General features: G+C 32.1%; 2 protein-coding genes across 2 annotated transcripts; one reads left to right on the top strand and one right to left on the bottom strand.

The window, feature by feature from the left end:
- Positions 1-983: 983 nt before the first annotated feature.
- LOC21403138 (putative B3 domain-containing protein At2g27410) lies at positions 984-1,547 on the bottom strand. The gene has a single exon (XM_024170465.1). The coding sequence runs from the start codon at positions 1,545-1,547 to the stop codon at positions 984-986; it is 564 nt and encodes a 187-aa protein (XP_024026233.1).
- Positions 1,548-9,143: 7,596 nt separating this feature from the next.
- On the top strand, positions 9,144-11,643 carry LOC21403139. Its single transcript, XM_010105677.2, has 2 exons — positions 9,144-9,416; positions 11,109-11,643. The coding sequence occupies exons 1-2, from the start codon at positions 9,263-9,265 to the stop codon at positions 11,525-11,527; spliced, it is 573 nt and encodes a 190-aa protein (XP_010103979.1). The 5' UTR covers positions 9,144-9,262; the 3' UTR covers positions 11,528-11,643.
- Positions 11,644-12,672: the final 1,029 nt, after the last annotated feature.

Genomic DNA, 12,672 nt, shown 5'->3' on the forward strand with positions numbered 1-12,672 from the left:
ACTATATAAGTTTACAAAACCCACCTCAAATGTTAATCTTCATCATTTAGTTAGTCTTCTCTCTACGGAAGCTGGGCTCCGTACGTTCTGATACATCTCCTGAGGGCGTTGGTGTTGCGACTCAGTAAGTGGAATTATAACAGTAGTAGCTCCTATATATATAAATATAAATATATATATATATATGTATATGCCACATCTCTTCTTCTGCTGTAATGCCACTTTCTGAGACGCAACGTCGACTTCCTCAAATTAAGCGCTATTAATCTTCATTTAATCGTGATGAACAAGTGATATATATATATATATATATATATATTATAGGTTTCTATATATCTAATTCACTTGTCTCTTAATCACTTATCTCTCTTAATCGTTTAGTTAATTTCTATATTAATTGAAAGCTTAAAATCAATGACATGGGTTAACAAAGAAATTGTCCTGTTTAAATAATGCAACACACTTGAACTATGCCAGTGCTCTGCATGCATTTTCATTAACAACAAAAGCTTTATATTATTAGACACAAAACACGGTGAATTTTTCAAATTTTTTACAATTGCGCTCTCTCTAATTTTTTACAATGCGATCACTGATCAATGAACAAAAAATATGATCTGAATATCATCAAGAATATCGAATGCAAAGAATAAATGAAAAAGAAAATTACTAGTATGTATACACTAACAATACACCGTTCAAATTTTATTTCTGTGTTGCCTTATTGACAAAAAAAAAAAAACGGAAAAAAAAAGAAAAACTTAACTTATAAAGACAATGTGACATTGTGATCAATTAATATAGAAATTTAAATGGGAATATCATCAAGAATGCATTATTTATAGTGGAATATCATCAAGAATTAATGTCTAGAATTAACAAAGAAAAGATAAGATTAAAAGAAAGTACTATTAAAGAAGTACCATATTAAAATGGAAAATTACTTCTGTTTGGCAGCCTAGAAAATTAGAAAGCTATTGTATTTAGCTAGTTTCGGTAGTACTGGCCGCATCGGACGTTGTCGGTAGATTATCTTCTGCGCTTGTGAGATTGGCGAGAGCGAAGCATGGATTTCCATTTCGGCTCCTAAAGAACCAAATCTGCAGAATATCATCTTTCTTGAAGCCATTCCTCTCGGCGATCTCGTGCCATTTCTTCTTGACGATAGTAAACTCGTAGAGGCTAAGGCTTGTGCCATAATGCCACTTTCTGATACGCAGAATGGACTTGTTCAAACACGGCTCAAAGAGCATTACGTCGACATCTTGAAAGCCCTTCAAATCGTCATGATGATTCTTCCATCTCAAAAGAGCCTTGATATCCTCCTCCTTCAAGAACTCATCCGATTCGTAGAGCAAGTAGATGACCGGCATCGAAATCCGGTTCTCGAGGTCGCTCTCGGAAAGTCTCTTCCATAGAAGAAGCCTCTCGCCATGTTCACCCGTTTCTTGAACCACCTGTCTCACCCATTTCCGCGTCCCGGACAATGGCTGCTCATGATCATCTGATTCGGATAAGTACTCAACATTCTGATTCGGACAAGTCATGAATATTGTTGTGAAGACAATCTTCTTTCAAGGAAACTTGTTGATTATCAAGATCTTCATCTTCAAACTGGTAGCATATGATATGGTTGAAGAATCGGGGTGACCTCGTGTTCTCAGTGAAATTAATGTTGTAATCGGCATCGCTTTCAAACTCGTCAGGACACGACCATTCCTCTGTCGTCTTCATCTTCTTGAAAAGGCAAAAACAAAACTAACTCAAGGACTAGATCAGAGAGAGGGAAGTGAGTGAAGAAAGTGAAAGAAAAAAAGACGTAAAGGAAGGAATTTCTGGTGGGTTATTTCTGGTGTGAATATATATGGGGTTTAGATCAGGCCGATTATGGGTTATTGTCTTTTCTGAGAACTACGCCTTGAGAACATGAATCTCAATCAGAATTTGAATCTACGGTGTAAACCAACAAGTAACATGATAAGAGGTGGTGGGAGATGGGAATCCACGGTATTGAAGAGGTCTTGGGATTTAAGAAAGTTACGTACTGAGCATGAAAAAGTCCAGTTGTCCAAGTATTGTTGAGTTATCAAAGTATTTTACATTAGATGATTAGAATAATATTGGTGAATTAAATTCGGAAAAATAAAAGAACACTATATTACAGAGCAAAAATTAAAGAACGTAAATAGTATATACTAAAGCGCCATGTAAAAAGTTCGGTTTCGCTTCATGTAAATAAATATAAAAAATAAAAAATAAAAAACCCTTCGGTTTTTTTTTTATTCGTATCCGTAGGTACAATGTTTGAATCAATAGAGAAGCTTTTCTTTTGTTTATGTATAAATCGATATTATCACACTTACAATTCCTTTTTCAATACTTCCAAAGCAAGCTTCTGAATCAAATCCCAAATTAACGGGTTAATATGAGCTTATCTATGCGATTATGCACTCTTTGCATAGAAATTCATTTTCTGAAAGATCCTAAAAAAAACGTGTGTGTGTGTGAGAGAGAGAAATACGTTGTAGGCTATAACATTGTGATTACACCGAATAAGAAATTTATATCGGAATATCAGAAGATTTTATGTCTATTAACAGAGAAAAGATAAAAAGAAGAGTATTAGTATTACAATATGACTAGTAGTCAGTAGCGGAGGCAGAAAATTTGTTCAATGGAAGCATGAATTAAACTAAAATGACATTATAATTATTATAATAAAGTTTAATTCAATTTTTGAAGTACTTCACGGTTCAAAAAATTATGAACTCATATAATATTATAGTTGATTACAGATTAGTTGGTATTTTTAATTTGAAATATGTGTATATTAAAACTCAAAAGTTAAAATTTAGTGGCATAATTGAGATTTTTCTAAAAACTTTGTAAATGTTGTAAATTTAAAACTTCAGTGGGGCAAAGTAAGAAGAAAACTGCCAAAAAAAAAAAAAGGGGTTCTAATCTAAAGGAGCTAATTGGGTCCAATGCAGCTGCGCCACTGCTAGTAGTTATATATCCATTTAGCTAGGTGATTATCAATATGACTAATCATGTTGCATATTTTCTAAACCTCTAATAGTACTCGATCTTGAAAACAAACGTAAACTATTGAATTTTTTTTTCCTTTTATAATGGAAAATGACGTTGTCATGCCATGTTTTCTGTTAATATTTATGCTCTTTACCCTTTTAGACTAATGGTGTTCAAATAACTAGAAATTGAAAACTTAAAACCCATGGCATAGCTTAACAAAGGAAATTGTCCTGTTTAAATGCAACGCACTCAAATAATATATGCATTCGTTTTCATTAACAACAAAAGCTTTATATAGGAGACTAATCTGCCATCTCTCGTGAGGCGGTTAGGATTTTAAATTTGGGATCTCTTCTTAGTGTCGAAGTCTGACATTGCCACTGATTAGTCGCCAGACTCTTGCACCTTGAACGGTGACTGAGGTCGTGTAGGTGTGGTCAGTGATTAATGGGCATGATCCATTGGCAACAGAGGCATAGATTTGGTGGAGTGTGGGAGGTTATTGGTTGATACTGCTGCAACGGCTTTGCACAGATCCGATTTCTTTAACTTTCATACAATGGTTTTTGGCTTGTTATTGGCATCTATTCCTCTATGATTGAGGCTATTCGTAAGTTTTGTAGGTTTTTTGTTAATTTTAATAAGGTGGCGTTTTTGCCAAGTTTATGTAATGTAATAACGGAAGTGGTTTCCCTACTTTTCGATTTTGTTTATGTATCCCACCCGTTTGAGTTGGTTATCGACGTTGTGTGTGTTTGTTTAAACCTAGATTTGTTTCTAACTAGTCTTGGCTGTGTTCCCAGTATTAGGGATTTGGTCTCAGTCGACTGGTTTTATCCATCAACTATAGTGGTTCTTGTTAACAAGCTTTAGTCGCGCTTGATTTTGTTTGTGCCGAACGGGTCTTTCCCATTTGGTCTCAACACTTATGTTTGCTTTTGTACTCCATCCGTCTTTACTGGTAGATCCAGTCAATGTCCGGGGTCAAACTCCTTTATAATTTGTGATCATTTGCGATTATTCATGTAATTTTTAATAATTAATGAAATTTTCTTTTAAAAAAACAAATATATGATTAATGATTATATAATTAACGTCCTTGACACAATACATACGGTGAATTTTTCTAATTTTTTACAATTACTCTCATGTGTTTCAAAATAAATTAGTCTAAAAAAAATTAAAAGACAACTCGTTGTTCTAACTTTTCGGTTTTAGCCACGAAAGCCTTATCAAATTTTTGTTCAACCTCGGACTTCTTCTTGATTGGCTTGTTGTAGTAGTTGATTACGGGTGACTTTGATTGCATCCATCTTCACTTTGAGACACAAAAGCCTTCATTTTTTCATTTTCTCAGAAAAAAAAATTAAAACGAGTAAACAAAATTGATTTCAAGAGATTCAGATTAGATAGAAGATACCCATATATATATTTAGAATGGAAGAGACCCATATTTATTCTTACAATTACTCCTAATCCAAAATAGAATAATAATAATGATAATTAAAAAAAAACACATGATAGACTTTATTAGAATACTACTTCATATGAGAATAAAACTTCAATTCCAAGCGGAAATTGATCATATATAGGCGAGGCTCTCACTATATAATTTTACAAAACCTACCTCAAATGTTAATTGTTATCATTTAGGGCGTGTTCGGGTGTCTAAAAAACTCAAAAAAATACAACTCGAGTTCCAACTTTATTCAAGTTCATATTCTTTTAAGTTTGAACTCGAATTTAAACTCGAGTTTGAACTCGAGTTTGAGACTAAAACTCAAGTTCAAGTGTCCCCTTCAACTCGAGTTCAGAAATTCGAACTCAAATTAATGAACAATATTTTTTTCTATTTTTAAAAATGCTATAACTTTTTCGTTTTAATCTTGATTGAGATGCTTTTTTTCTATGCGTTGACAACGAAAAAACGAATAAAACTCCACCCATATACCCTATTAAAATTTTTCATCACCATTGAGTATTTATTAAAATACTATCTAAAAATAAATTTGAGTTTTTACTCACTTAAACACAAACTCAAAAAAAGATTATTATCTCAAACCATAACTCAAATGTACACAACCAATCACAAACTCAAGTTACAACTTCAACTCAAATTATAACTCAAATTCAACTCAAAAATTACACTCAAATCACACTCTAAAAGAACAGTCCCTTAATTAGTCATCTTTGGAAGCTCAACTCCGTACATTCTAAGTGGAATTACAGCATTAGTAGCTCCTATATATATATATATATATATATGCCTTATATGTCACATCTTCTTCTGCTGTAATTCCACTTTCTGAGACGCAACGTCGACTTCCTCAAATTAAGCGCTTCAAGTCCCCATCATGCATGATTCTTCAAGTCCTCCTCGTTAAAGAACTAGTGATACATACATTTATATTATATGGGTTTCTATATATCTAATTCGTTTATTTCAATCAATCGTTTAGTTAAATTCTATATTTGTTCTTTTTTTTAATTTTATTTTAAGGTTATATTTTAATATCATCCAATGCGCCCATGTGCTGATTATGTTTAAGAGTTGGGCAACATAACTTTTGTTTTGGAGCTACGAAGTTGAATACGTCGTACTAATTTCTTTATTTTTATATCATGTTGGTTGTGGTTTCAATTGAACTTTGTCATAATTATAAAAATTTAAGTAACAATATGATGCAGCCATATAAGATCAGAATTAGGAGTTTTATATTTATCTGCTTTTATCTTTATTATCTTTATCTTTTATTTGAAAGTTGTTTTAGGATAATTATAGTTATGTTAGGATATATTTTAAAATAGGAATTATCTCTTCTGGTTTTTTTTAGGAATTATCTCTGCTACTTTCCTTTTTGTTTATTACGATAATTATTATGTTTTTATTTGAAATTTGAGTTCACGTAAAAAATGAAGGAAAAAAAATGAGAGGTTGACACATGGTTAAAAGAAGAGCATTCTTTTTGAGTGGTAGCAAATCTGATATTTTTTAATATGTTATAATTGAATTTTTCAATACATACTATTTACTAACTCCCTTTAAAGTTATATTATGCTATTCATTTCTAGTCCCCATCAAAAAATCATATTTCCTTCTTTCTACCATTTTTTGTTAGTTCTTTTTTTCTCAACAAAAAAAAAAAGGCTATTTACACTGGGACCATCTGTGTTTTATTATATTAATAGAGACAAGCTCTTAATGGAATCTAACTACTGGCCTGTTTATTTTACTGATTCGAGTTTAGAATTTGAGTTTTGTTACAGTAAAAAGCTCTTTGAACTCGTCACATCTAACTTTTGTTGTAGTAAAAAGCTCTCATATAGAGTCACATCTTAACTCGAATTAAAAACTCGAATCAGCGAAGTAAACGAGCCTACGTCAATATCCTTACCTTTTTGAAAAATACACACACACACCCCTTCCATTAGTTAACCGTGGCTGTTGACTATCAAATTTTGTTTTTCAAATATGAGAAATTCCCCTTCATGTATTAGAAATTGCTTCCATGCTATATATAGTTTAGAAAATTTCATTTTAACCTTTATTTAACACCAAAAAGGATTTTAATTATTTCCTACATACTTGTAACCGTAATTTTCATCCTAATTGAAAGAAAAAAAATTCTTAACCTTTATAGAATTTTTTTTATTTTTGGAAAATAACATAGAAATATATCTAACGTAAAGTATATCTAGAAGCATTACATATTGCAAAGTTCATCCATAATGCAAGGTACGTCACAATTTGTGGAATGGCGTCAGTGGTAGGCGGCTCAGGGGAGCGACTACATGGATTTAGCGACTCATGGATAGACGTGACAATTTGTGGCACGTGTTGTGTTATTTGGTCATTTTTTTAATCTTTTTGTACTTTTTTAGAGTTTTTGTACACATTATAAAGAACTTATAATTCATAATTGGCTCAAATATACCCTTCATGTATTAGAAATTGCTTCCATGCTATATATAGTTTAGAAAATTTCATTTTAACCTTTATTTAACACCAAAAAGGATTTTAATTATTTCCTACATACTTGTAACCGTAATTTTCATCCTAATTGAAAGAAAAAAAATTCTTAACCTTTATAGAATTTTTTTTATTTTTGGAAAATAAATAGAAATATATCTAACGTAAAGTATATCTAGAAGCATTACATATTGCAAAGTTCATCCATAATGCAAGGTACGTCACAATATGAAGATACAAATAAATACAACAAATATTAAACTAATAACAACAATAAGATCGAACAAATTTCACTAATATCAATCAAACAAATTCAAAAAAAAAAAAAAATTGAACTCGTAGATTAAACCACAATTATTGATTCCAGTATTCCGCAATCAAACAAACAAAACCTCAAATAAACTCCACAATCACAAAGATATCAACAAATTCCATAACATTAATTTTCAACAACAAAACTAATGATATAAACAAATTATTTATACCAAACCATACTAATCTCACAAATATCAATTTTCGAAATCAACTAATCACACAAACTAGTTTCAACAAACCAAACTAGTATCACAAATTCCATTTGGAGCAAACTAATTTTGCAACAAAACCAATATAACTAAAAAAAAAAACAAAAATATCACTTTTCACTTAAAGGGGACATGCCCGTTAGGAAGTTCAGTGGAATGGCGTCAGTGGTAGGCGGCTCAGGGGAGCGACTACATGGGTTTAGCGGCTCAGGATAATGACTACATGGATTTAGCGACTCATGGATAGACGTGACAATTTGTGACACGTGTTGTGTTATTTAATCATTTTTTTAATCTTTTTGTACTTTTTTAGAGTTTTTGTACACATTATAAAGAACTTATAATTCATAATTGGCTCAAATATATGATAACATCCATCAAAGGTAACCAAATAAGAGCATAAGATTTTGAGAGTAAATATCATAAAGAGCACAAGTTCATAACAATATTTAAAATATGTAATGCAAAATATATTTTTAAAATATTTTTTCATGGGATTCATGTTGTGTTTGAGGTTACGTGGGTTGAACCTGAAATTGATTCATTTTTTATATTAATTTCATGTCGATCCAAATCTAACTCGGACCCCCTTTCTCTAACTTAACCCATTAAACTCATATTTTTTTTGAGTTGTGTTGTCATGTCATGACCCGTATTACCAGCTCTAGTCATGGGAACGATGCTCAAACGTTGGACATGTTAGGGAAAAAGCTTTGGGGAGCTGGGTGGCTCAGGGAAAAGGTTTCGAAGGTTAGGCTTCTTGGCAAAAGGACGTCCGGGGCTCAGGGGAGCGACGCTCTGGTGTTAGGCGAACCGGCCGGGGGAACGGCACTTTGACATAGGGCGGCTTGAGCAAAAGTTGCTCCGATGCTGGAGTGGGCGACAAGCTGAGGATGAGTTTGACAGGGCTGGGGCCCAAGCTGGGGCAACACTTGTGGGAGGGGATGTTGATGTGATTTTAGGGCGTCTAAAAGTTGCTCCGATGCTGGAGTGGGCGACAAGCTGAGGATGAGTTTGACAGGGCTGGGGCCCAAGCTGGGCTGGGACTTGTGGGAGGGGATGTTGATGTGATTTTTATTAGTCAAGTGGCATCTCTCTTAGTTTGATAAAACACAGCGGATGTAAGTATAAAAAGCCCGAACACAATTTTTGTTACTTGATTTGCGTGTTGTTACCTTTCTTAGCACATGAATTAGCTTGCTAATTAAGTTGGGAGTCCAATTAACCTCCCTAATTAACGTTGGAGAAGTTAGCATCACACAATGCGAAACACAAAACAAAAATAAAAAGGCAAGCCAACTCAGGACCCACAAAATGGTGAAGATACCTTCCAAGACCGTGGCTGCCAGAAAAGGAATATATCTTTTTCACCAAGGAAATGAAAGTATAGAAAAAAATGCGTACAAAAAGCCATTTGTATCTCATTGTTTTGAAGTTGATGAAGATAACCAACGTTTAATTCAATCGCACAACAAACTAGATCACCCAGACGAAAGTAAGTAAATATCGGCCTCATTCATTTCACCAATTCGAGTTTTCAATTTCAATTTTACTACAGTTAAAAACTCTCATAAAAAGCAACATCAAACTTTTTCTGTTATAGTGAAAAACTCTCAAATAAAATTACATCTCAATTCGAATTGAAAACTAGAATCCGCAAACTGAACGAGGCCAATATCGTCTAAAAAACAAACAAACAAACAAAAGAGAAGAGAAAAAAAAAAAAGGCAAATTAATGAAGATGGATGGGAAAGAGATGGCCGGTGGAGTAGTTACTCCCATCGGCTCACCGGTTGGCGGCGGACCTGTTGATAAAGACTTTGAGTTTGAGCCTCAAACTGAGACCCATGAAGAAGAGGGAGCTCGTATTGTAGTTTCACATCTTCCTGGTATGTGTTCCAATAAACTCTACTAGTCACGTTTCTCTTTTGATTTTATATTTTCTATTTTGGTAAAGATATATGAGAAAATGAATTCTACGGTGGAGGATTTAAGAAAAATAGATACAACAAATTGAAAATAATAATAAATAAGAGAAAACAAAAGATAAAAGAAAAGAACACAAAATTTAACGTCGTAGAGTATGATTTTCATTTTATTCACTAATGATTTACAATGAGGTTGCACACAGATATAAATAAGGATCGTTTCTCAAAAATATAAGGTATCAATTAATGATAATTTCTCTAAATTAGGTTAAGTTTCCTAAATTTCTTTCAATCAAACTAATGACACCTAATTGACAACTAATGTATAAAACATCAAATAATTAAAAATCAATCAGCATAATTAACAAATCTCAACACAACGTAATCAATTTATTATATCTAAATTATCAATGTCGTATATTTATTTTAAACAGTTGAAAATGCAGAAGTTCTTGGTCGAGTATGAAAAGAAAATATATCAATTATTACACTATATTTTATATTAATTTTATTAACGTTTTATCTTACTAAAATCAAAGAAGAGTAGAAAAGTTAAGAAAAAATTAAAAGAACCTCATAAAAATTTAATAGTTCAAACAAAATTCTATCGATAGGATATCTTTTAATACCTAATGTACAATTTTCATTTTGTATTTGGTGGTGATAAAAATTTAGTACTTTTAACTATTCTCTTTCTTTAATATTTGGAGTGGAGGATTTGAATTTTAAGGTAGAATCAGGTGTCGATTTATATGTATTTCTTTTCTTTTTCACATATTTGATTACGCAATAATTCTAATAAATCGCATGTAGCAATTTTCTTCCAACTCATTAAATTATTTTAAACTTTGGTTATTGGTTTTTGTTTTCTTTATTTTCTTTATCCTAGATAGTTAGGAAGAACCTTAGTTTATTAATGATGACCAGAAAAAGGTAACCATATCGATCACCGTTCAAAGGAAAACAATATATATGGTTGCCTATGTATGACAAATTTTCAATTGATGCGTTTCTATCTGTGGTTAGCATTAATAAATTTAATGACATGACACGATAAGAATTTAATCTCATTATTATCATAAATTTTTTTTAATCAACTATCTAATTTAACTGTTAGATTAATATTTTATGACTAAAATAATAATACTCATTAATGATTAAATATTAAAATAGCTATTAAACCGCACCCATAACAAATAGCAATTTGGACCACTTGTCGAGTATACATGCAACGTACTATATAGTAGGAACTAGAACTTAATATTCATTAATCAATCATCAACTCTGCTATTTATAAACAAATAAAAGTAAAGGATAAACATAACTAAATGGTTTAAGTAATTTCAGAGATATAAACATGATTCTAATTCAAAATAAATTATTAGATATAGAATATACTTTCATAGATAACTATACAAATTTATTCACAGTTATAATAAATTGAATAATTAACAAAAAAAATTAATAATTAATAAAATTGAATTTTTCTTACGCAATCTCGTCAAATTTTTATATTTAAAGGTGGCCACTGATGAAAACATAATCATTAAAATACTTCATATATATATATATATATATAGAGAACTGACAAATACAAATTTGACACAAATATTTGCATTAGAGATGGACTAATTTCTCCTTTTTATCTTTCAGGTTTTCGTGAGGAGGACATAAGAATCATGCTTGAACATGCTAACAATATTAGAGTCAAAGGACAGAGTAAAAAATATCATCCTCTTCTTAAAATCAGACAGATTGAGCCTATCACGACACCAAAGGAATATCTGCCAATCAGACAGATTACGGGTTTTATTAATGGAGAACGCAAAAGTACTCAAAAAGTAAATGTATCATCAAGAGATATAACTAATCATCTTGCCACAAACAAAGCTAATTATGATAAGGAGGTGGTTTCTGCAGGAGAAAATAAAAACGAAGCTAAGGAGAAATATGTTTCTGCTCCAAATGTTGAAAAGCTGAATAGGGAAAATGGTGATCATGCCATAGAGGAATTGGATGAAAAGGACAGACAGAAGTTTATAAACGTTGGTGTCGCAATTCTGTGCTTGTAGCGTTTGGGGCATATGTAGGCTACAGCTTTGGGTCCTCAGAGAAAACAAGGAAATAATTACTCTAGTAAATATATCCATTAATTACATTAGAACACTTGACTTGTATTAATATTACAATGGCACCTACCTGACCTAATTTAATTATATCAAATTTTATGTTAAAATGATAAAAATAGATTAATCCAACATTATACAGCCAACTATGAAAAGATTTGGCCCCCGTTTGATTCTTTAGTTTGAATTTTATTGATTTTAACTTTTTGATTTGAATAGAAAAATTCAAACTATGTAGTTTAAATTGCAGTTTGAATTGAAGTTTAGGTGTGCAATTAAAGTTTAATTTGAACAGTAAATAAAATTCGAATTTGTGTTTGATAGGTGTGAAAACCGAAGAAAGTAGACACTTTTTTACTGTTCAAAAATGGTTTGAACAGTTAAACTTAAGGGGGGAGCTAAACTCTAAGTTTGACTGTTTAACTCAGTTCAAACGGAAAATATAATTCAAACTACATGCTTACCAAACACCAGTTCAAACTAGGCTCACTCTTCAAACTGAGTTAAACTGAACTAAACCAATGAAACAAACGGGACCATCTTTATCAAACATTTTGTACTTTTATTTACTCTCTTTTCATGCGATCATTTTCTCAAGTCTTCCATTTACATTTTTCGTTTCCTTTCTCTAGATTTGTAGCATCTATTTTTGTTATACATTGAATTAGGAGCTTGTTGGTGCCCAAAAAAGCACAACACCAAGTGCGGCTGCGCATGGTCGTTTAGACTGCTCCGCCTATATAAGTTGGGTTCCATGTCCGTTCTTTCCTGGTCGGGATACAAGATTATAGCGTCAAAAAATCCCATCATTACTGATCAAGAGTACATTGCACTTCAAACCAATACTACTGAGAATCATTACGCGAATCGTAATGTGAAGATCAGCGATGTGACTTATAGAGACTTTAAATCATTGGGTTGCAGTAACATAAGAAGCCGCCAAGAGTGCAACAGGTGGAATGAAAACCCCGCTATGGTTTAGATGATGGGTGGATCGTCGATCGTGTTTTGGAGAAAGATCAAGAGAAGCTAGCTGATATGGCTGCGGCCAAGCCATATGAGAATGCTAAAGAGATGATAAGTGCCAAGAG

Source organism: Morus notabilis, unplaced genomic scaffold (assembly GCF_000414095.1).
Source record: "Morus notabilis unplaced genomic scaffold, ASM41409v2 Scaffold1333, whole genome shotgun sequence".
NCBI lineage: Eukaryota > Viridiplantae > Streptophyta > Magnoliopsida > Rosales > Moraceae > Morus > Morus notabilis.